Consider the following 25,344-nt stretch of genomic DNA (forward strand, 5'->3'; position numbering starts at 1 on the left):
TGTGCAGCATGCAGGGCTAGGCCTTCTGATGCCGTGGTCCGTGGCCCAGCCTGGGTGCTGGGGGCTATCTCAGGGCTGTGGGGTGCACGGTGTCCTGCATGGCGTTGCTCTGCAGACACATGCATGAGCCCTTCTGCTGGGAGGGAGTTGCTTTTCTGTGAGGCTGGGGCTGGCTGGACAGGCCCTAGGGCTGAGACAGGTCCAGGGCATTGCATGCCAGCAGGTCAGAGTGGGCATTGTGTGCCTGACTCTGGCTGTCATGGAGCCAGTGCTTGGCTGGGTGCTGTGGCGAGGGCACCTCGGAGAAGGGCTGTGAAGCCATGTGTTGAAGGCTGGGGGAGCAAGGGCAGGGGATGCCTGCGCCCATCTAGTTCCTACAGCCTTGTGCGAGACTTGTAAAAACTTATAAAACAAACAAACAAACAAGTTTCTCCCTCAAAGTCCTACAGGGTCCCATGTCCAAGGCCCGAGCCAGCCTCCCTGAGTTGCCTGGCTGCATTGCAACCCAGTTGCAGGCCTCTGGTGTCTGGGCCCAGCTTGCTGGGGGGGACCTTGGCACCTGGCTCTGGGAGCAGCCTCGCCAACAGCAAGACCCCTGGGCTGGGGCAAGGCAGGCTGGTGACACCGTGACTGAACCACAGCGGGCTCTTGCCAGGCAGCAACAGTATCACCAAGGCCCTGGTAGCCAACTGGCCCCATGAGCAGGGAAGCAGCCTTGACTGGGGTCTGGATGGTGCTGTAGTGCCCTGGAGAGCAGGATCCCTCGAACAAGGACGATGGGGGAACCCAAGCCACGGCCAATGGCCTGGCATCTGGTCATGCTGCCCCTTCCTGGGAGGGACGTGCACCGCCAAGCTGCTGGCTACTTCCCTGCTGCAGCCAGGGCCTCCCCAAGAGGAAGCAGCTCGGCGTGGTGGAGCGCACAGCTAGGGAGCAAGTGGTGAGCGCAGGAAGGCGCTTGCTCTGTGGTCGTGAGCGTCCTGCTGAGTCAGTCGCACGCCCAGCCCATTGCACGCAGCGCATCCCGGACCGACCACAGCGGTGGTCACTGCGCTCGCTGCCTCAGCCCCAGACGTGGGAGTGCTCGGACACGCAGCAGCTTGCTTGGAGGGGCCCAGCGGACCAGGATGAAGTCGTGGCTCGTGGCTGCTCTGCTGCTGCTCCTGATGGCGGGCGAAGCAGGTACTGGGCAGGCAGGGGCACCAAAGGGTCTTTGTGGCGCATGCTTCTCTCTGGACAAGCAGAGCTGTGCGTGCTCTCCAGGGTGGGGTTGTGAGGCTGGTGGAGCCACTGCTGGGAAAGGGGCACGGTGCCCGGGAGCAGCCGTGGCCAGGAGGACGAGACAAGACCCCTCTCCCAGCTGGCTTAGAGGCCACAGCCCTGTCCTAGCTGTGTCCTGGGGAAGCTGTTCATGGATGTGATGTCGACACGCCTGGTTTGAGCGGCTGCTCCCCAGGGTGGGTGCAGGAGCTACCTCCCGAGGCAGGAGAGGGTTCAGCTGGCTGCCTGGGGCATACGGTTGTGAGGTGAATAGGAGCCTTTGGGGCTGAGGGGACAGGGATGGGGTTGGCCGGCTGAGCTGGTGCTAGGGGAGAAGGGCCCTGCCCTGTGTCACGCCACCCAGGGAGCGCAATTGCAAGTGTGGGAGCCTCATGTCATGAGCCCCCTCCTCCCACAGCCACTCGGACCCTTTCTGAGCCAGGAAGTGGAGCCGGCTGTGGTGCTTGCATCCAGCCCGAGGCAGCTCAGCGTGGAGGGGGGGCAGGAGGGTGCTGAGCAGCTGGACCAAGGGGTGCAGGGCAGGTGGGCTGCTGAGCAGCTGGGTCAAGGCCGGCAGCCTGTGCAGGGGCAGGAGCTGGCGGTGCCACGGAGCTGCGCACTGGCTCTAGGCAAGGCAGTTTTTTCGCAGGGCTCTGGCCTGCTTGCTCCCTGCACGTGAGCTCCTCTCAGCCCAAAGGCTCCCGCCTGGCTTGTCAAGGGGAGCTTGGTGCACCTCCTGGCCTCCAGGCATGTGCCCAGGGTCAGCTTCTGCCCCCAGCTGGAGCGCGAAGGCTGCCAGGTCAGGGGGCCCTGACCGCTACTGCAGGCTGCTGCTGGCAGTAGTCCTCCGAGCGGTGCCCGGGCACAGCATGCCAAGCCCGCTTCCTGTAGCGGTGGTGGGTGGGGGGTGATGTCCTGGGGAGTTCCCTGTTTCCTGTCTGCTCGGTGGCCACGCAGGGGAGGCAGCGCCAGGCAGGGAGCAGAGCTCTTGCCCGCTGCAAGCCAATGTAGGCACCAGAACCGTGAGTGGCCCGGCCGTGGATGCGCTAGGCTGCGGCTCAAGAGACGGCTCCCAGTCTTTCTGCAGCAGGGCTCTGGGTGAGACCTGGTTAGGCTCATCATGGAGTGCGACTGGTTCCTGAAGGACTGCAAGATGTAGGGCCTGCTCTGTGCCCTGAAGGACTCTGCAGGCTCCAGGGCAATGTCTGCTCCAGCTCTCTCGAGCGCGCTGCAGGCAGGGGCAGTTTGTCCTACCTATGGGATCTGTGTAGGAAGGCAACAGAGGTGTAGGGGCCATTTGAGATGGTAGTGCACCTCCCAGGTGAGGGCAGCATTCAGGGATTGGCATTCAGGTTTCCTTTCTGTCCCTCCAAGGCCCTGCTTTGGGGGTAGCAGCTGGCAAAGGAAGCAAAGAGGTGGTGGGGAGGGGGCTGTGGAGCCAGAGCAGTGAAAGCACATGGTGCTGCCTGTGGCCGTCAGTGATGGGGGCTTCGCCTTTGCTTCAGCGCTCGGGCTCCTCCTGACTCCTGAGCCAGAGACTGTCATGGGCAAGGGAGGGCCCATCCTCTTGTGGGCTAACATCAAGTGTAGTCACTGCACTGGTTTGATACCTGAGCTGAAAATGCAATTAAAATGGCACTGTGTAGTGGAGGGTGCACCCCTGTCAAATCTGGATTTGATCTGGCTAACTTGACCTGGAACAGAACATTTTCAAACAAACAAACAAAAAAAAGGCATGGAGGGGTCCTGGAGCCGAACTCTGGAGCCAAGGGCACTCCGAGTGCGGGGTTCAGCACCAGGTGTCTGCTAGCAGAGAGTGGAGAGTTGCAAAGGGAGCATCCTCCACTCCTTTGCTGTTCCTGGGGCTGGGCAAGGCCCTTCCCTTTCCCCTCTCTCTAGCTGTGTTGCCCCATTGCCCCACAAGAAAAAGGCTTAGTCATCCAGCAGCAGAAAGCCTTTCACAAGTGCTGTTAGCAGCTGGGGCCAGTCCCTGCCTGGGATGTGCTTAGTCCCAGCAACCCTGAGCACCGGCCCTGCACAGCCCTCCAGGGCTGGGCTTTCTGTGTGCTTGGGCCATCCTGCTCCTTTCTGCCGGCTGGTGGGCTCCTGGAGGGCCGCCCAGCACCCCTTGCAGGAACGGCCCAGCGTGTGCTGAATTCCTTGCATTTCTCCTCTTCGGGAGGCAGGCGCCCAGGGTGCAGCTGTCCATGACAAACACTTTCCAACAAAGACGAGCCCCAGTACAAGTGGATTTGATTCGCATGGGATGCTGGGGCAGGTCTCGCTGGACCTGTTCTGGCCCAAATATCAGCTAGTTTTGTGTTAACCCTACATTACAGGAGAGCTAAGGAGCAAAGTGGAGGTGGGGTGAATAAGGCCAGTGCCAGGGCAGTGCCTGAGTGCCAGTCCCATTGTCTAACCACTAGGCCAGGCATCCTTTTCATGATTCTGGACCTTCCCTATCAAGTGTCTGTCTAACCTGCTCTCTGACCTCTGCCGACCGATGCTACAGTCTCCCGCAGTTGCCCACTCCAGCCTTCCACTGACTTTCCACTGACTGAATCTTCCCTAGCATCTGCCCTAAATTTTCTTTGCTGCAAATTAGACCAATTGTTTCTTGTCCTTCCCCCAGAGGATGCAGGGACTGACTGGTCTCTGGCTGTTTACCATTAACTGCTGGCTTGTTTGTTCATCTGTAGCCAGCTCTTTTAGTACCAATCCCCATCCTTCAGCCTCTCCTCACCTGCCATGGTCCCTCTGGACAGACCAGTTCCAATCACAGTCCATGTTACCAAATAGAAAGCCACTGTTTTAATCAGCTCTTCCCTTTGTCTGCCATTTATTTCCTAAGGAGAGGTGTGTTCTTGATCGCTAACCAGTTAAACCTGTGATTTTTATAGATCTAAACCCTAATTTATAGTGGATCTTGTTGCTAGGGACATGGGGATCCTCCAACTCTATACATTTACTCAAGCAATTACAGTTCAACATTTGGGGATTCGTATTAATTTTACATTATTAGTACATTTAGAATTTGGTGCATGGGCCAGGGATCAGTTGCTGGCTAAGTGACTTAGCGCTTGTGGTTTGTATCAAGCAGCATGTCTTGTACTCAGTGTGTTCACCCCTCCTCCCCGCCACCGACTAAGCCCCTGTTGCAGCGCCTGATGTACTGTGTCTTATTTATAACACTAGACCTCCAACGTGTTTCTGCAGAGAAGCCTGGAGCCTAGAACGCAAAGGGGCTCGTGCATTGAGAGGCTCATGCTTTCAACATTAAAAAACAAAACAAAAACATATATGTATTTTTTTTAAAAAACATTATTATACGGTTACACCTAACCTTGTTCTGAATTAAATTCCCATTTCATTTTAAGTAGATTTATTAAAAATGATACTAAGCACCAGACTTAACATATTTAAATACAAATCCTGGTGACTGTAGCTCCTCCCTGCGTTGGCTCCACTTAGTCCACACTGTTTCTTGAAGCAGGTGCCCAGGCCTAGACGGAGAGTCCTAGCTGAGACCTGCTCCATGCTGAGGAGGCAGAACAGCTACCTCTGTATCCAACCTAGGCCACCTCTGTTAATGCATCTCAGAACGACATTTGCCTGTTTTCACAACAGCATCACCCTGCTTGCTCCTCTGCAGCATGGAGCCCACCGTACCCCCCTGACAGGAGCAGATCGGGGGGGAGAGCGGTTGTAGCGGTGCCATTACACCCTCTTTGATATCTGCTTGATGCAAACTTTAAAACTACTTGGGAGAGGCAGCAGCATTTCTATTCGAGCAGGCTTGAGAGGGGCAATCAACCTCATGGCTCATTATCATCTCCCTCTTTTTTCAAAATCCCAGCACCCCCACAATGTCCCCTGATTTTTTTCCTAAATTACCTATGCGGAGTCACTTAGAGAAATTCCTGCACAAAATGAGTGTGTTTGATTTCTTCTTCCTAAAATGCTGTCTGGATTGAATTCCAGCTTGCTTATTTTCTGGTTCACTGAGACCGTGTCTAATTCAGATCCTGTTCTTCAGAGTGCCTATCCTCTACCCACCCACGGGGTTTATAACTTCATTTTTGGTATTCCATCACCTAAATCATTAGTGAAAATATTGGTAGAGCTAGCATGGGCTGCCAGCTCCTGCTGGGCCGCAGCTTGGCAGTGAACCACAAATCGCTGCTCTTTGATTACAGTTTCAGCCACTTGTGCATCTGTGCTCTGGTGGGTTTCTCAAGACCGGGTTTCCCTAACTCACTTGTGAGACTGTCACATGGGGGTGTCGAAGGCCTCGTGGCAGTTGAGATACTGCATCTGCTGCCTTTTACTTCTTCACCAGATAAGAGATCCCATTGAAGGAGGAAATCAGATTGACACAGTTTGTTCTTGTTGTGGCCGTTGCTTGTCCTTTCAGTACTTATAAATGATTTAATAATTTGTTCCTGTACCTCTGGAGAAGCCTGTTTTTGCTCCCTGCTCTGTCATTCCCCTCCTGTGTCCTTTCCCCCTTTTATCTAGCTACCTGGTCCTATCCCCTTCCCCGTCTGCTGTTGAAGATAGTAGCCGATGGCTTGGAGACAGCAAGGGTGAGCTGCACCAGGCTGATCCCTGCGAACTTGCCTACTTTTGCTCCCACATTGCAGACATGCTGCACTAGCTCGCCATCAGAAGCAGCCTGGCCAGGTGGCAAGGAGTGCAGCGCAGGCCATGAGACCAAGAAGCAGGGCGCATTATTGTGCAGAAGCTCCTACTACCACCTCTGGGCTGCTCCTACCACTCGAGATAGCTTTTGTCTGTAGTCTGGATGTCCAGGAGATCCCAGGATAGGGGCCCTGCCCTAGGCTGCAGAGGAAGACAAAGCCCCACAGTCTGACTTAGGAGGATATTCTTCCTGACCCCAAATAGGCCAGTGGTCTGACCCCAAGTAGAAGAGCAAAACCCTCTGGCCAGCAACACCCGGCGCTCCTGTACCAGCCGAAGCATCAGGGCACCCTAGTTACCACCCCTCACTTTAGCTGTGGCCAGCATCCTGGTGCCTCAGGAGAAGGAGAAATCCCCGTCCCCCCTCCTGTCCTCCCTGAAGCCAATGGCATTCCTGAAGAGAGCAAGTTACTGCCTTGCCCCAGCTGATGACCAGCAAAAGCCCTGAGCATGGGATCCCATACTGCCTGAGCTTCCTTCATGCCTTAAGCTGAGGGCTACAAGCATGCAGACCGGTGTCACACCACGACTGCAGAGTCCCCTGTGCCATTGCACCAGTCCTTCCACGTCCTCGTCCAGTTCTGCCCGACACACTCTTCTCTGCCCCCGGGAGACTGCTCCAAAATCTCACGCCTCTGATCAAAAGAAACCCTCTTCCCATTGCAATGCTCCATTTTTCTGCAGTCAGTTTGCAGCCATTTGACTTTGTGCCTGCCCTGCTTTTCAGCCTAAAATGTGCTCTCCTTTCCCTATTATTCACCCCCTACTCTTCTTCATCCCTCTGCTTTCATGTTATGCCTTATCCTCAGCCTCAGTCATGTGCTTTTGTTTCCATTGTGCTACAATGCCTTGTTGATATTCAGGTCCTTCAAAGAGCTCCTAGTACAGCTATCTCCCTCTTATTCTGCTCCCCATCTTCCTTTCACACTGGGAGAGTTGTTGCTGGGCTGCTAATAGCATGCTCCTATTGAGCTGACAGCAGTGGTGCTCAAGCATTTAGCCCTGTGGGTCAGATGAGTGGCACAGGGCTGGTCCCATGCACCAGATACGATCCGAGGATCGGGCCTGTGCACCCAGATCTGCCTTGTGCCGCTGTTACCTAGCCCCACATGCCTGTGCTGGGGCCTTGGGACCACATGCCACCTTTGCCTAATCCTGCAAGCTGGCATCAGGGCTTTGGGACCCTGCATTGCCTCTACCCAGACCTGCATGCTGGGATTGGGACCCTGGGAGCTTGTGCCATCTTTACCCAGACCCACATGCTGGGATTGGGCCCCCAGGAGCCTGTGCCACCCCCGCCTGGCCCCATGTGCTGGGATCAGGGTGCACACCGGATCTAGTGTGAAGGGTCACAGCTTGCAGGGCTCCCCATGGGCCTGAGGAGCTCCATGGGCCAGATAACAAGGTGCCAGAAGCCAACACTATGCTCTTATTGCAAAAAAACGCCAGCAGCAGACTGGGTTGTATTATCAGGAGTGTCACTTGCAAATCCAGGGAAGTGACTGTTCCACTGTATTTGGCACCCATGAGGCCTTACCTGTCCAGTTTTGGGGTTTAAGCTTCAAGAAAGATATGGAAAGATTGGAATGCATCCAGTGGAGAGCAACAGAAAGGGTTAGGCGCTTTGGAGGCATGACTTGTGAGGAAAGAGGAGAAGAGAAGACTGAGCAGGGATTTGGTAACTGTTTTCAAGTCCCTGAAGGGCAATTACAGATAGGTTGGGGATGGGCTGTGCTCTGCGGCTGTAGGGAACAGGATTAGGAGCAACGGCAGGCTGCCTGGAGAGGTTGTAGACTTGCCATCCCTGGAAATTTTCAAGAGCGGGTTAGACAGGCACGTGGCTGGGATGGTTCAGTCAGGGACGATCCTGCCCTGAACCATGGGTTGAACTAGGTGGGACATCCTGAGGTCCCTCTCAGCCCTGCTTTCCTAGAGTTATAATATATTCTCTCTCAGTACCTGCCAGCTCTCCGCCATCGCTGGCCCGCTGGACATCTCAAGAGACCTCACCTCCCAACTCCTTGAGCTTTTGGGATCTGCTCCTGCAAAGTCCCTTATCCCTATTCCACTAATTGCTCTTGCTCCTTCCTTTTCTCAGAGCAGTGAACTCTAGTTCAGCTATCGCTTCTGCTGGGAGAGTCTCAGCTGTTTCCTTCCTGGCCCTCTGAATCGAATCTAAAATAGCTGCTCCCCCAGTAACTTCTTCGAACTTTGAAACTAAAAGTTTCCCCTGGTGCCTTCCGAGAATGGGATGGGCTGCGTCTGTCCTGCCCTACTGCTTCGCCAGCTCCTTCCTGGGTGCCTACAGTCACCAAGCACTGGCATGTCTTCCTCTGCCTGGCACCCCGGCAGCTTTCTTGGCGGGTTCTCTGCAAACTCCAGAGCTCCAGGAACCGTCCTGAGCCGCGCAGGCAGAGCCCCCTTGGCTTGGGTGAAAACCGGGATGAGCCGGAGGCGTGCGGAACCAGAGCATCTCCTGCAGCTGCTTGTTTCTGGCAGCCTTAGCCTATGCTGACATGACCATGCCACCTGCAAAGGCAATGTGAATGTGCCACTGCCCTGACCTGGAGAGGAGAAGGACGAAGGCAGGAGAAGTGGGGTGCACCGGGAGCCGTACCGCTGGTCTTGGGGAAACAGCATCTCTCAGCTCCAGCAGAAAGGGAGGGTGACGCAGTGCAGCACAGGCCCCCGTGCACAGCAGTGCCCCTCGCACAGTGCCTGTGTGCTGTCCTGGCTCCATGGCCAAGCTCCTAGGAGTGCTAGCAGAGCCTGCATTCCCCCACCCTGAGCCCAGGGGCTGGGGCCAGTGTGCTGGAGAGGTGAAACCAGGAGCCAGTGCACTCATGCAGGGGAACCTGGTGCCTGGAGCCAGCAGAAACACCTCTGGGAAGACCTGGGGTGAGTGCAGCAGGCCAGTGCCGTGCCAACAGGGCACAAGGCCCAGTGGGCAGGGAGGTTCCCTGCTGAATGCAGCTAGTGCATGGAGCTGTGCTGAATCAGGGCACCACAGACTGCTTGAAGCCTGGAGCCTGCAACACTGGAAATGGAGCATGAGCAGGAAAAGGCCTTTCCACCCAGCACAGACAACGGGCTCAAACCAGCCCCAGCTCCCTGCCCCAACACTCCCAAATCAAGCAACGCCCCCCCTCCCCCCTTACACTCTCACAGGGGCACAAATGCTCCTGACAGAGCTTTCCTTTGCAGGGGGACCAGAGCCAGGCTCCCCATCATCCTTCCACGATGGCGCTGGGGCTGGGGCACGGAGAGTGCCCAGACACTACGGCGCTGGGGGCATGGCACACTCTGCAACACTGACCTGGGTGAGACAGAGTTTGGGGGCTGGTGATAGCCAGCTGGGTCGGGATGTAGGGGAATGGTTGCAGGGCTAGGGCAGGACAGCGCAACAAATGAAAGAGCTGCCCCAAGCAAACACCAGGGGCTAATTAACCAGCAAAACTAGCTGCCTGTGCTGCTGTGCAAAGCCTCAGTCCCCTGCTTGCTTGCTTGCTTAGGTCCCACACTCTGCCAGGGCCCTGCTCTCAGTGCGGGGAAGGGCAAGGGGAACTGCCCTGTTCTGGAGGAAGCCAGGCTTTACTGGGGTGTCAGTGATGGGGAACGCCGCAGGCTGAGCTGGACCGAGGTGCTCATGTTCCTCTCCCTTGCAAGCAGCAGGCCACACGCTGAGACGCCCTCCCCACCTCAGCCTCTTGCTGGGTGGAGAGATCTCAGAGTGGGCTGCACTAGTGTCTCTAGGCCACTGCTTGTGGTTTGGTAAAGTTCAAGCATTTTGCTAGAGCCACTGAGACTTGCTTTGCCCTGGACTGGTGCCATTCCTGGCCTGTGCCATGAGAGCTTCTGCTCCAGTTCAGGACGATGCCATGTTTGGGGTCAGGCACGGATTTACCCCCTGGACAGACTGGTGTGGCCTGTGGCAGGGTTTGTCTTCCTCTGTAGTGGCAGGGAGTGGCGAGTATATCGACCACCTGCCTGTCCCCTTCCCAGTCTGCCAGGATGTTGGCTTCCTCAGTCCCTCTGCTTTCCCTGCGGCAGGTTCAGGTGTGATGTCTTGTGCTGTGTCACGGTTGACTGTAGCTTTGAAAAATGTTTAGGTACTAGATTTGTCTGGGATGGTTTGGACAGGGCTGATCCTGCCCCTCGGCAGGGGGTTGGGTTCAATGTGAGCTCTGGCGGTCCCTTCCAGCCCCACTGCTCCGGGATTTCTATGATTTTTCCCTGGCACCTCTGCAGTGTATCCTAGCAGGCACCTTTGGGTCTCTGCAGCAACAGGACACTGCTAGGGCCCTTGTCCCTTGCTTCATCTGGGGCAGGTGGGAGTGCTTTTGTGCCTGGGAGTTGTGGATGAGAGCTGCCTGTGCAGTTAAGAGCAGGTCAGATAAACACTTGTCTAGGATGGCTTAGACAGGGATGACCCTGTGCTGAGCAGGGGCTTGGACTGGATGTGGCCTCCTGGAGGCCCTGCCCTGGAGGCCCAGCTGGTAGCTCTGGGCAGGGGCAGCTCTGGGCTATGTTGGGGAGCCTAAAGGCCAGGGCTATTCATCTCAGCCCCTTGGTATTGGCACCTCCTGGGAGCTGAAGCATACAATTGTCCATCAGGGTAGGAAAACCCTTCTCTTTCCTGTGGGTTTTCATTGTGGCAGGCTCCCCACAAGGAAAGTCCCACAGTGCTGCCCTAAGCAGCTGTGTCTTGACATCTGCTCTTGCAGGGGCACGAGGCTGGCTCACCGTGGGCCCTGCACCCTGTGTCCCCAGGCTCTGTGGCCCTGGCCACACTGGCTGGATGTACCAGTGGGCTGGGAGCAGACAGGCCTGGTGGGCTCTGAAGACCTGGGACCCAAGGGGCGGAGAGGCACGGTGCAGAGTGCTGGTATGCTGTGCGCACCCACCCCCACGAGGGGGGAGCAGCCAGGACCATGGAGGGGGACTCGGGGAACTATGTCCAGATCAGGGATGCTCCTGCACACACCGGGAATGTGGTTGGGGCTGTCATCTTCACCAGTGACTGCTGCCTGACAAACACTGTGCCCTGGCCGCAGGCTCGTTCAAAGCTGCCCCTCCACTTCCCCTGCTTGACGTGCATCGCGAGCTGCCAGCCGCCTCCTGACACACTTGCACCCTCCCCTGCAGCAGCTGGGAGCCAGGACTCTGGGGCTTGGCTCCCATCGCTGCTATGAGTTTGCTGGCTGCTGGGGGCCACTTCCCCTCCATGGTCCCCCAAACACCCATCCTTCCCCGTTCTGGGAGCGCCTGGTGAGCTCTGTTCCCCAGACAGCTGCAGTCCTATCTCACCGCTGGCTTGAGACCCTGGTGCGTATTACCCGCCCAGTCACCAGTGTTGAGTTTGTCTGGAGCTGGCAGTGAACCCCAAGCCTGCTGTGTCTTGCCCTCCCCCCCCAGGCTGCTGCACTGTCTACTTTCAGCAGCTTTTGCTCATCCTGGCCCCAGCGTGTTTCCTGCAGGCCTGCGGTGTGAATGTGCTCTGCAGCATACTGGGCCCTGCCAGGCTGGGAGGCCTTTAGGTCTCCAGGCACTAGCAGAGCTTCTCCGTCTGACCTGAGGCTGTGCGCCCCTCAGCGTGGAGCCAGGAGCTGTGGGCTGGAGTGGGGAGGCAGAGTCCAGGAAGGACTTTTCAAGCCTTGGAGAATGTGCTCTCTGTCTCTCTCTGGGTCCTGTGCACTCCCACAGCACAACTCGGCTGCCTTTTTAGGTGAAGCTGCGTGACCTGCAATGTAGAGGGAGCACAGATAGATCCCCACGAGACCTTCTCAGTGCCGTAGTGAACCATGCCCAGAGCACGATTGGCAGCAAGGGGAGCGCCCCATCTGAGCATCTCGCTGTGACTCGGCCGCAGGTCACCTCCCCGCTCTGTTCTGCTGCTCGTGGGTGCAAGAAACCAGGACAAAAGTCTCCTTGTGCTGTTGTTGGGAGTAGCAGGACCACGTGCTACCCACGTGCTGGGTCTGGAGCTCAGGGAAGCCTTGGCTGGGAGCGAGACAACTACAGCTGCCACAGCACCAGGGGATTTACTGCAGGGTGGGCAGAGGGGAACTATATCATTGGCACTAGAGCAGAGGGCTTATAACACAGCCCTTGAACACGTGTTCATCTAGCCCGTAGTCCTGCCTCCAGCAGTGATCAGAGGAAGGAGAAAGACCACTTTCTTTCTGGCCCCCAGAGTCACGCCACCTCGAAGCATGAGGTCTGCTTTCTGTTATTTTAGCTTGCATAACCAGGGTATCATTGCTGGCATTGATGTTGTCCCACCTGCTCAAACCCTTAGATGCATTTTTGATGCCATTAGGAGGATATTTTGGAGTAAATCTATTTTCAAAGAGACCGGGAGTCCTGTGCTTAAAGGAGAGACTTTAAATAACTTGTTAGCACAAGGCCAAGCTCCTTAGCCGTCTCTAAGAACACAGACTCAGAGTCAAGAGCTTTCTCCCAATAGGCAAGATGCTGATGCCCGAGGTCCTCTCTGAACTGTAAACCTCCTGGGTGCAACCCTGGCTCCAGAAAGCCAGTGGACAACCTCTTATTTTAGCGGGGCAAGACAAGGCTTAAAGTTGTCTGGAAGAAATGCCAATCCTGCCAGGGGTTGGACATGGGCCCGAGCGTAGACGCTGACTTTTGTTTTTGCCAGTGGGTGCTTGCAGACATAACCCCCCTCTCCTCCCAGCATTTCAGTTTTAACTCAGCACATTCCCACGCTGAGCCCCGTGCTTGCCCTGAAGAGGCAACAGGTTACTTCAACCCCGCTCTGCAGTGTCTGTAAAGATTGGGCGCGTTAGTGGGGCTTTTTTGGCACCTTTATCTAATAGGTGATTGAATCAACTTTAGCTACGTGCATCAAAAAGCCTCGCTGAAGAGCCCTTCTTTACAGGCGCTGCAGAGCTGGTTGAAGTCACTTGCTGCTGCTTCCGGTAAAGCGTGGTTTATTGTCTTTTTTTTAACATCTCAGCCGTGGCTCGTGGATGCTGAGCACCTGCTACTTTTTTCAGTGGGTGCTTGAGCCCCAGAACATCCACAGAGTCGGTGCCTATGGGACTGAGGCCCAACCCCACCAGGAAAATAGCTGTGGAGGTCACTGGCTAATGGTGAAATTGCATTAGTGAGCAATAAACCCCACCGCTTTCTCGGCCCCAGGTATGTGAGGAAGTCTGCTGCAGAGGCCTGGCATAATGGCCCTGAGCCCAATGCCCCGTTGACTACCCTAGTCCATCCCAAATTGCCCAGTGTAGAAGGGTCCCTATGGACCTTTCCCGAGCCTACAGGACATCCTGCGGGCAGGGGCTGGATGCAGGTGTTTGCAGAGCATGCGCAGCGAGGCGAGGAGGGACTCCAGGGGGGCGGGGGGGAAGCAGCTGGAATTCAGCTGGAGCCGTTCAGAAGGGCTGTCGGGAAACCCCAGTCTGGGCTGTCGTGTTGTGGGCAGCCCTTACACAGACCCCAGACAGGGACCCACTGACCCGCTCCAGCTTGCACGCGGGGAGGGGTTCCCCTCTGCTGGACCTTGGCCATCTCCAGTTTGAATCTGGCCATTTTACTCTTCTCCAGTTTTGTACTCTGGATGAAACAGGCCTGCACCCCCCCCCCCCCCCCAATGTGTCTAGAGAAAGCAATCATTTCTCCACTCTACCTGTCTCTAGGCTAAACAAGACACTGGTCTCACTTCCTCTTGCACAGGCAAGCCACTCCCCACCCTTTTCCGTGCCTCGTTTCAACTGAACACGGGGGGCTAGCGTGGCATATAGCACCCCAGCCCCTTGTACTGTGGCACTAAGGTTTCCCTACCCCTCTTGGACATACCGTACCTGATGCCTCCTAGGATTGCATTGGCCTTCTTCATGCTGTGGTGGCTCAGTGTCATCCTGCACTCTCAGCTGGTTCTGGCAGGCCCCGCTCCTCCTCATCTCGTCCCTGCTGAGCCCTGGGTACAGCAGAAGGCTGTTAGGATGACTTGCGCTTTGTCATATTTAATCCCATCCCGTTGTGGTCACTGGAACATTGTCCTAATTTTCCCCCCGCTGACAGCCCCTCCCCATGGTACACCTTCAGCGCGTTTCATGGGTGTCTGCCACCACTGCTAATGAGAACTGTAATCCAGGTGGGTCCTGAGGTTGATCTGGGAGGCGGTCCACTAAAACCCAGCCTCCAGCCCCTTCCTGCTGCCCTCCATAAGCCAGCTCCTTCCCCCTTACCACTCCTCTGCTTACCTCCACTGACTGCCCATGGAGCCCCCACTTGTTCCCTTACCCAGTGCTGTAGATATGAACCCTTGCTCCCTAAGGAGAGGCCTGAACATGGCATTTCTCCCTGCAGAGGCGCTGGTGGAGCCTGAGCTGTGCTATGTCCTGGACGCCGTCCTGTTCGTCTACGGCATCGTTCTCACCGTCCTGTACTGCCGCCTGAAGGTGAGGCTCTGCTTGATCCCTCCGCCAGCAACTCCTGACAGGCAGCTGGTGGCGGAGGCGGTGGGGCGGAGGGGCTGTCAGTGACCCCGTTCAGATCCTCTTGGGGACGAGCAATTACAAGGAGGTTTCAAGGCTCCATCTCAGTAGTGATTAGGAGGGATGAGGAGTCTTAGTAGCAACTAGTGGCTTGGGAGGGACCAGGAGCCTGGTACCAAGGGACTGGTGCCATGGCCCAGCAAAGAGGTGTCGGAGAGCCCAGGTGTAGAGTGGCAGTGGGGCTGCAGGGGGATGTTAGCAGAGCCCCATGGGAGAAGCTGGCATAGCCCCTGCTGCTGCCAGCCGGCATTGCCTGGGGTATGATGCACTCTGGCAGCCCCCAGAGGTACCACTCCTTCTGCCAACAGGCAGGAGAGCAGTCCAGTGGTTAGGGCACTAACCAGGGAGACCTGGACTCAGTTCCTCATTGTGCCACAAACTCCCAGGACGACCCTAGGCTACGTTAACCTGCTGCATGTGTCTTATCCCCTGGGGTGTCTTCCGGCCACGGTGCTGCTCTGCACAGGCTCCCACTGAAGGCAGAAGGTATTTGCATCTGTGTGGCTAGCCAGCACTGCTGCCAGGCACAGCAAGCATGCAGTGTAGACATGGCCTAGTCTGCGCCTCAGTTTCCCATTGTACAATGGGGACAGTAGCCCTACCCACCTGCACAGGGCGTGTGCTTAGATAAACACCTTAAAGAGCACGAGAGGCTCAGATTGAATCAAAGGGAAGTCAGGCTGAAAGGGACATTCAGAGGTCATCTAGCCCACCCCCTACTCAAGGAGCAGATATATCAGCAGAGAGGGGTCCATACTCAGTGTGGAGGGACCTAGCACACACCTTGTAGGAAGCTAGTTTCTATCCTTGCAAGATCAGTGCAGCCCAACGGCCACTCCAACCTGTCCCAGGGCTGGGCAGAGGAGCTGTTACCTAATGTCTCCTCTGTGCTGGGCTCAGCAGAGAATCCGGCCCCTGCAATGTTTTCAGGCTCTTTTTTCCTTAATTTATGCTTTTCTTTTCCCTCTTCAGATCCAGGCTCGAAAGTTGCCAAAAATGGATCCCAAAGCAATCTATGAGGTAGGTCCCTGTTCCTTCCTACCACCTATTGTGTGCAGTGAACAAAAAACATAGACTCTTAATTGCCTGCTGGTCCAGAAGAGCTGAGATCTGCTGTTTGCCTGGAGTCATGCCGCAGAGCTGGGGGGATGGTAGGGGGGTGTTTATGGCTATCTTGTTCCTTTCTCTTGCAAGTTTGGCCTTCACTCCAGTTCCAGTTCCTGTTTTCACTTGTGCTGTCCCTCCTGTCTGCATGGCTTTTGGGCTCTGTGCCCTCATCAGAGGGCTTCTGTCCATCTGACCCAGGATTCAAACAGACTGACACCTTTCTTCAGCGTTAAAGACACCTACCTAAAAAGGCAGGAGAAAAGCTGGGGTAGATCAAGCTCACAGTCTTGCCCTTGCTGGAGCCACTGACTTGGTGGGACCAGCTTCTCCACTGCTAACCAGAGGAAACTGAAGTGGAGCCTGAAATAGAAGCTCCTGAGCATCCTGCAACCCCTCATTTCCATCCCATGGGCCAGTGAGCTGCATTGTGGCGCATAGTCTCCATCTGCCCAAGACATCCCCGTTCCTGGACTGCAAGTTCTCCGTACAGAAGGACATCAGTAGTGCCATGCTGGGTTCGACTTGTGGTCTGTCTAGCCTAGTATCCTGTCCCTGACAGCGGGAGAAGTGGATGCTATAGAGGCAGAGCATTGAACTGGACATCTCTAGAGTAATCTGTTCCCTATTCAGTATTTTCTCTGGGATTCACCATTTATTGGGTTAGAGATGCCAGAGGAGCCATCTCCAGCTGTCCTGTTCCACAGCCGTTACTAGCTCGATCAGCCATGAGTTTGTCAGTCCTTTTTTGAACCTGGCTGTGCAGGTGGGCTGTGCAGTCTACCTCCTCCATCTGCTGTGGCAATGAATTCCACAGATTAACTGTGCGTTGCATAAAAAGTACTTCCTTTGGTTAGTTTTAAATTTGTCACCTACTAATTTCAGCAGGTTTCCCCTAGTTCTAGTATTCTGACACTTGGTGAGCAACACAACAGTTCCCTGTTCACTTGGTCCACACACTTCTTTATTTTATAACTCTCACATCCCCCCTCCAAGCTGAGGAGTTTAGTTTCTTTTTAGTTTCTCCTGGTGTGGCAACTGCTTCAGGCCTCTGGTCATTTTGGTTGCCTTTCTCTGTACTTTTTCTATTTCTCCTACATCCTTTTGGAGAATTGGGGACCAGAACCGCACACACTATTCAAGATGTGGGCTCACCATGGATTCAGATAATGGCAAGTTTATGTTCTCTATTATGTTTTCAGTTCCATTCCTAACGATGCCCAACATTTTATTGCTTTTTGGTCACCGCTGCACGTGGAGCTGATGTTTTTATAGAACTGTCTATAGTGACTCCAAGCTCTCTTTTCTGAGCCATGACAGCTAGTTCAGAGCCCAGCGCTGTGTACGTATAGCTGAAGTTATTTTCCCCCAGGTACATTGCCTTCCACTTGTGGACACTGAAGTTTATCAGCCATTTTTTTTGCCCTCACACTTAGCTTGCTGAAATCTTTCTGCAGCTTCTCTCCATTAGCTTGGGACTTGACTATCTGGAATAATTTGGTAGCATCTGCAGACTTGGAGATTTCACTGCCCCCCCTGCCGCCCCAGTTTCCAGGTCATTGATGAAAATGTTGAACAGCATAGGGCCCAGTGCAGATCCCTGTGGGACCCCACGTGACTTCCCTGCACCCTGAAAAGTGACCATTTAGTTTTACCTTTGCTTCTTATCTTTTAACAAGCTCTCAGTCCACCAAATCTCTCTAGCCCCATGGCAATGCAGGTTTTTTTTAAAGGCTTTGGTCTTGAGGCATCTTATCACATGCTTTTTGGGAGTCCAGCTGTATTATGCCAACTGGATCCCCCTTGTCCATGTGCTTGTTGACAGCCTCAAAGAACTCCAACAGACTCTTTCCCAGCAGGTCTCATCTGTCCATATGGCTGCTGATTTCATTCTTTATTACAGTTTCTACTACCTTCCAGGCACTGTACAGATCAGATTAACTTTTTCAAGAAGACATTTTCTCACCATGGGTTTCAAGACAGGAAGTTCGTAGCAAAAGGTGCAGCAGGTGCTAAATGGGCGCTAGCTGTGAGCACTGGAGAGGGCAAAGAAAAAATGCTGTGGCACTCAGAAAGGCCACAAAAATAGCAGATTTCCTGGTCTAGTGCAGGCTAAGGTATTGTGGGAAGTACAGATACTGAGTGAGCTAGAAGATGCTAGGGAGTTGCACTACAGAAATAAATGTGGAGTGATAATAGAGAGGAAACTAGATAGGAGGTGCCATTGCCAATAGGAAAGCAAGGGACAGAAATGTAACTTTAATCTGCATGACACAGATGCCTCCTATCATGGAGATGAGCAGCTCCGGTTTCTTTCACATGACTGTGGTGAGGCCACAGACTATGTCACACTACAGACACCTGCGTGCCAGAGAGATGTCGATCGAAATGACCAGTGGTTCTCAAACTTGCTAGCCTCAAGGCCCCTCCGTAACATTTCTGAATTTTGCAGCTCCCCAGCTGACAATCACAGAGCTGGGATCTAAATTCAGAAAAGACAGAGGGAGCCTTGAGGCTAAGAAGGTTAAGGGCCATTGATCTAGTTGGTGCCAGGTAAGAGCAGCGGGGGCATGCCCTGCTCTTTCCACTCTCTGCCCCTTCCCCGGTCTCTACCTCAGGGGATGCGGCAGCCTGCACTGATGAGGCTGCTCTTGTGGGGTCTCACACCATGGGGACCACCCCACAGCCTCTCCTGCTGTTCCCAGGAGCACGGGAGGAGTGGAGGGGACAAGCTGGGCTGCAAAGCAGGGCTCCAGCCTCACGTCTGCCCTCCTACAGACTGCTGTGGAGAGCATGGGGGTGTCAGGGGTGGCAGTCCTCAAAGAAGCAGCCACAGGCATTGCTGGGGCAGGTGCAAGGTGCAGGACAGGGAAGGAGAGCACGTACTGCCTCGCGCAGAGGCTGGGTGGCACTGCAGTTGGCATCCCATTGAAAATCACTGAATTAGACAGATGTGACAAAGGGCCTCTAAGCACTGGGGTCTTAGTAAAACTGCACGAGCTCCATCTGTCCAACGTGGCTAACAAGGGGCAGGGACACCAAGTACAGGCATGTGAGGGGTGCCAAGCAGGACCAGAGAGCAGTGTAGGAGAGGGAGAGGGAGAGGGGTAGGAGCAGGAGGGCTGAGAAACCAAATGTGGTGAATGTCACTAGCCCAGGGTAACTCAAAACTTCTACTTCTGCTTCCGGCCAAAGCCACAGAGCACTGAGGCAGCTCTGCAGAGAGAGAAAGAGCAAAGGGAGGCCACAGGGACATGTTGTTGGTCAGTCATGAATTCCTGTGGGGGGCTGAGCTGCGGAGCTGGGGAAGGTCAAGGTGTTACCAGGGGCCAGGCCTCATTTGGGAGCTGACCTGCATGTTATGTGGGAACGCAGGAGGGGCAGGGGTTGTTTGTGCTGTTTCTCTTCCCGTTCCTCCTGACTTGTCTCTTTCTCTTTCTTTTTGTGCAGCCAACAGGGGAAGCAATTTATACTGTAAGTACCCCAAATCTGCTGCCCTTCCTTCTTCCATGTGAAAGTAGCTGCATTTCATGCCACGGTGAAGGCAGCTGTGGTGGGAAACAGAGTGGGCAAGGGATTGCAAGCTGGCTTTGATTGATCTTGGATGGGTAATAACCAAAATGCAGATGTGATGGTGCCATGGGGGGATATAGGATTTTTAGGAGCACATGGTATTCTGCAGCATCACATGTTTTCCTCCAGTTAAAGGGAAACTAAAACCTTTATTAACATGCCAGGGACCCTGCACTAGATTATTCCTTTTAAGTTCAAAGAAAAAACAAATATACCTTTATTGGCACATGCACTCATTTGCTAGATTGGTGGTGGTGGGGGGGGGGTGTCTTTTTGGCAGCTATACCTCAAATTAGCCCTGCACCATCCCTGAGTGCCACTCCAGTCCCTTCCCCTTCTGCTCCAGGGCCGGCTTTAGGGAAAATGGCACCCTGGGCAAACTTGTATTTTGGTGTCTTGTCTTTGAGTTTATGTAGTAGTATCAGTGAATGCTTCAGAAATAAAGCCCAGAAGGGTGGGTTGCTGGGCTGGAATGGGAGACTTGCTTTCCCGTGGGCAGGCACTACTGCCGTTGTGCGAGAGCAGGATGGGTGGGCTGGAGCAGGTGCCATGCCGTCTGCACACACCTGACTGGGCTCCTCCTGGGCAGTGGCTGGACGGAGGGGGGCATGCCAGGCTAGGCACTGGTCTTCCTGCCTGGGGGGGATCCGCTGGGCAGGGGCAGGGCTCTGTTGTGAGTGCAGGCTGCTTACGTGTGTGTGTGTGGAAGGCCACTCGCAAGGCCGGCCCTGTTCTGCTCCTTGCCCTATCTGCCATAGTGCTGCCTGTTCCCTTCCTAGTCTGCCACATGCCCCACACAGAGGCTGCCCATGCCACTTGTGGCACCTGTGTGCTGCGGGTTGGCTACCCCTGTGCTATATATTAAGTTTAAAAAAAAAACAATTAGGCAAAAAAAACATCAAAAGATGTTGTTTCATTAGTCCTGTAGTCATTATGGTTAGATGTACGTCTCTCATTCAGATTCATAAAAAAAATCTGGCCTTCTTGAGGGTCTTGACCTGCTTCACTGTCAGCTCTTTTCACCCAGGAGTTAATGTGACTGCATCCAAGTTAAGGTTTTAAGCTGGAGCAAAAGCAGTCCACAGGGCTGTGAAACAGAAGAGAGACATCACCAGGCTTGGATGATGACAGACAGCTGAATTGCAAAAGAAAGGATAGTTTGTACCAAACATTGAGAGCATTACAAAAGAGAGATAGGGTGCTAACATCTGTGGAGTGAGGAGAGATTAGCAGGAATCAGGGAGATAACAATAAACCAAGTGACTCCCTCGCTGCTGCCTGAATAGACATGTTGCCAGTCCTCCCAGGCGGTTGGTTTTAAAGCTTGGCTGGAGCAGGAATCCAACTGTACCACTGCACCCCCAGCCACAGCATCCACAACACAGGTGGGAGCATAATGCAGGGGATAGTCCTACACAGCTGCTTTGAGACTGGACTAAGTGGGGCAGACTGGGACTGGGGCTTTTCCAGGTCTAGGCAGTGACCTGGAGGGAAAATCCACAGCGGTGTTAGGAGGGGCTGGGATTTTGAGCTTGCAGTCAGCATGGCCCAGTGAAGGTGAAGTGTTGTCTGAGGTTTATTCAGCGCTGAAACTCTTCCCAGCACCGCTTCCACCCACAGATATTGAACTTCCCCTTGGACAGGTGAGAGAGAGATCCAGGGGGAACAGGAGGAAGCAACCAAGTTAGGGGGCCTGGGGCTCACTGAAGCTGCTCTGCAGGGTGACTGGTGCCTCCTGAAACTGGGGGGGCACAGTTTGTGAGTGGCAGCATTGGTGGTGGGTTGTTGAGTGGCAACCACCTGCAGAAGGCGGAGCGGGCAGGTGGCGAGCGCGCCCCACCCCATGCTCCCCTTACCAGTTGCCTATTGTGCTTTGAAAGGGAGCTGGCCTTGAGTCTCAACCCTTGTCCCTAAGAGGACAGAAACTCCTGCCCTGCTTTCTGCAGTGACGCTGAGATGCAAGGCACAGTGGCTCAGCATCCAGAGGAGTGTGGGAACAGTGTTAGGTCACAGGCTGGGGTTGGTGGCTACATTGCTGCGCTGAGAAGTTAGAGATGCAGTCAAACCACTTTGAGGAAGGGAGGCTAGAACCTGTGAAGCGCCGTAACCAGCCCACTACTGGAGCTGAAACACAGGAGGGCCTCCTTCCCCCAACTCCCTGCCTGCTTGCCTACCTTCCACCCTCCCCCCGGCTTCTTGGGCTTGCACGCCAGATACATGTGCACATCACTGCATGCTGCCTGGCCATGGCATCACATGTTGCACGGGCTCAGTAACCGTGTCCCTGCTGCAGAGGTAACAGGATTGCACACTGTGCCTAAGTATCAAAAAAGCCACCTCCGTGGCTGAAAACCTGCCAGCCTGGTGTTTACAAGGTGGCACAGTTGAGCTTAGAGATGACGGCATTTCCCTCGATAGATCTCTCCCCACGAGCAGGGATCCCAGTGGCTTGGTCATCCTTGTATCCACTTATACCTTCTCTCCCTCTTCCTTCTCACAGGGGCTGACCACTCGGGAACAGGAGACCTACGAAACCCTGGAGCCCAAGGGCCATGTGGGTTCCCAGTAGTAGCCACTGGTGCGGCCTCTACAAAAGGATGTGTCCTGTTGGGAATTTATATGATCTCCATCCCAGCCCTCAAAAGAAAACTGTTGCTGAAATCAATGGCTCCCGTCGGCCCCATTCTGACATGTCGGGGAGAGGCTGCATCCTTCCTGGGATCCCTGGAAGACAAACATCCTGACCTGCACATCACTCCATTGCTCTGCAGCTGCAGACTCAGTTTCCCCTGTCCTGCCTCTCTCATGTTTCCAGTGCAGAAGATACATAGGTGTGCTCCCCTCATCCTCCGTGCTTGTCATCAGTGCTTCGCAGAGTCTCCACTAAATGCAGGGATGGGCTTTCCTCCAACAGCAACACCCTGTGTACCCGCAGTGAAGAGGTATCACACAAACACCTCCTCAGTGCCACTCTGAAAATGAGGAGCCAGTAAAATGGTAGCATTTGTCCCTGGTAGGAGTGGATGTTCCCTGCCGGGTGCTTGCAGGTCATGGAGGTTTCCAACTTAATTTGATCATGTGCCTTGTGTTGCTTTGCTGCGTAGTGGTGACCGTGCTGCAGCATCTCCATTTCTGTGGGCAGACTTAGCGACATGCCCACCTGCTCCATTCAGGAGAGTGATTAGCAGCAAGACTCCCTGCCCCTTGACTGCTATTTCCCTGGCCTACCTGGTATTTTCACCCCAATGCTGGTTGCTGTTAGCAGTTATGGAGAGATGGGTATTTTAGAACATTTATCTGAGTGGACCCGATTGATCTCACAGTGGGGCAGAGGCAGAGGGAAGCTCAGGTGAGTCTCAGAGGAAAAGCGGGCCCACGGTTCCTCTTTTACCCTCCAGCCTGTCCTCATTGGACCCAGGCCCAGTAAGCAGTGACAGGGCCAGGGGCTGCACCACACACCAGTGACGGGGGAAAAGAGAAGGTGAGAAGCACAATGTTTGCAATCCTGGATTGGTTCCAGAATCAAGGTGCTCAGACTGCACTGAGCTTTTGCTAGTTCAAATCCAGTCCAGGCTGGAGGTGCCCAAGCCATGGTTGCCTGATGCTTACTGAATAATCCATCGGAAATGGGTTGGTGGGTTTCACTCCAGGTCCCGATGGCCTGCGCTAGCAGCGTGAAAAACTCCATCCCCTGCTCCCATCTGTCCCTGCCCAAATTCCAGCAGAGAGCAGAGGTACGTGTTTCTGCTGCGGCTCCCCTGTCTGGGGGCTGGAGGGCTCTGCTCTCCCAAGCTAGTGGAAGAGCTTCAGGGGCACTGAACAGAGATGGCAATTTTCAGAAACTCTTTACAAACGTGGGCCCGACTTGGTGCAATTCTGAACCTCAGAGCTTCACCCTTCCATAGTCCTACCTTCTTGACTTAGCTGCCAACTCCCAAGTTCAAGGTTTGATACTTTCCCTGGAGGATTTGCTGTCATCTTTAGTAGGCCACACCTGGTGAGGCGGGGCAGGAGAGCGCAGCGTTAGGTATAAGGACTCACATGAAGGAAAGACACAACCCCGCAAGTAGGAAGAAGAGGAAACCTTTGCACATACTTCATTTTCAAATGTAAAGCCATTTGGGGGCACATCCTAGGGGAAGGGGGACATTCACCCTACTGTAAAGCGCAGTTGCAGCTGGGATCAGAGGTAAAATATTTTCACCAGAGCAACGTAAGGGGGCTGGGCTAGATGACTTCTGGAGGTCCCTTCCAGGCCTACTTCTCTATGATTCGATACACCACTGGCACAATTACTGTGGACAAGGGATTTTGTATCATGGGGTGGGTGTTTAATAAGAGCATCTACCGGCAAGAGCACTCTCTGAGCGCTGGAGCCATCAGAGAAAGGCTTTTTGTGCTTATACCTGTGTGCTGCCCCCCAGCCACTTGCTCATAAATGTTTGTGGCCCCTTTGATCTTGATCTGTGCATCACTCCCTCACTGTCAAACGCGGGCCACCAGAAACACCCGAGGAAGTGCACTCCTGTTCCTGCTCATGCTAAGACAAATGCAGCAATGTGCAAGGCTGTTCCCTCTGCTCAGAGCCCCAGTGCCTCTTTTTGTCAGTATAAGCCGCTCTAAGGATAGAGAACCGTTCCTACTGAGTTTGATCTGTAAGTAAGGGATTTAAAGTTTTTTAAGCTGCCTAGATTGTGAAATGAGTTGGAGGCTTGCATTCGGATGTGATGCGATCAGAGCTATCCTTGGAGTCTTTATGACTAATATCGCTTTTGCAATAGTGCTATTTAGGACAAGATACCACGTCATTAGGATTTCACGTACGTGGCTGTAGAACGTGATGGAGCAGAATGCTTTATATTTAGTGTCGGTCTGATGAGGGCAATTCCATGTGCAATAACTTCCAAGGTTTGAAAAATCTGTTTTCTTTCTGTGCTGGAACAAAGCTGAAACCCTTTGAATGTTTTTGCAAGCGACAGTGTCAAAATGCTTATCATCAAGTTTTTCGTTCCTCGTCCTCTCCCTTTTTCTGTCAGAGTAGACAGCTCACCCTTGCATGTTACAAACTTTTTTGAAATCAATGCATCGCTGCAAAACATTTTGGCTTTTCTGAAAATGTGTATTTCAATTTTTAAAAAAGCGGAAAATGTTCTAACCCCCTCCTAAAATACCGGAGTATGTATAGTGCTGCAGGCATTAAGACTTTTTTAAACATATGTAAAATATTATACTTGTATTGGCTTATGTTCTTTTTTCTCTCATAAAAAATTGATGATAGGACAGTGTGTGTGGGTGTGCACATCTTTATTTAACTTTGGGGGCTAGGAATGGATCTTTCTTTCTCCACCTGCCTTAGTATCCAGGCTGTCTTGTGCTGCAAGTCTGTTGGAGTGGATGTGAAACCTCCATATGATGATGCCCATGTGCGGCAAATAATGGCACGAATGAGAGTCTGCTCTCTGTGACTAGGCTCGACGATGCTCAAAATGAGCAGAGAGACCTCCTGGATAGCTCGAGTCAGGACCAAGAGGGGTGGGAGATGGTAACATACAAAAGGAGGTTCAAAAACTGGATCCTCATAGCGACACTTGGCTGAAATGCGCGTATGTGATGGCACTGCAATGAGTGCTGCGTACAGCCAAACACAATACTGGCAGACAGCAAGCAGAGCTGTCACTAGTAAGGTCTGTGACCTGGGCCAAACCCTGCTGGAAAACTGGGGGGTGGGAGATGGGAGCTGAGCGCTGGGGGTGCACTCTTACTTGGCTCAGGGACTCAAAGGGCTGCTGTTGCCATTCCCCCTATGTTGGCACCCAGAGCTCATGTCATGCCCAGCACTTCTGATTGCAAGGCTCAGATGAGGGTTATTATAAGAGCCAAAACTTCATATTTCCTTACCACTGCGTATTACTGTCGTGGCTCCATTGCTGTGAAGTCTCTGTTTCCTTACGCATCACGCAGCAGATCTGGCCGACACATGGCACTGATGTAAATGCTGTTTGGGAATATTTTAACCTTTGCCTGGTAACCCCACTGTTGCCAGCTCATGAAGTTTTATGGCAAGCCTCACAATATTTGCTTTTTGCTCAAAGCAGATGCACAGTATTATGTGAGACTCCCAGCTCTCATGGAATAAAAATGTAAGAGCCTAGTCGCCATGATTACAGAGAAGGCTTGAGAC

General features: G+C 53.9%; 1 protein-coding gene across 1 annotated transcript; it reads left to right on the forward strand.

Annotated features, from left to right (window-relative positions):
• Positions 1–863: 863 nt before the first annotated feature.
• FCER1G (Fc epsilon receptor Ig) lies at positions 864–24,442 on the forward strand. Its single transcript, XM_090054548.1, has 5 exons — positions 864–1,182; positions 14,299–14,390; positions 15,459–15,506; positions 19,041–19,064; positions 21,664–24,442. The coding sequence occupies exons 1-5, from the start codon at positions 1,128–1,130 to the stop codon at positions 21,730–21,732; spliced, it is 288 nt and encodes a 95-aa protein (XP_089910674.1). The 5' UTR covers positions 864–1,127; the 3' UTR covers positions 21,733–24,442.
• The last annotated feature ends 902 nt before the right edge of the window (positions 24,443–25,344 follow it).

Source organism: Crocodylus siamensis, chromosome 6 (assembly GCF_052110815.1).
Source record: "Crocodylus siamensis isolate JL-2025a chromosome 6, ASM5211081v1, whole genome shotgun sequence".
NCBI lineage: Eukaryota > Metazoa > Chordata > Crocodylia > Crocodylidae > Crocodylus > Crocodylus siamensis.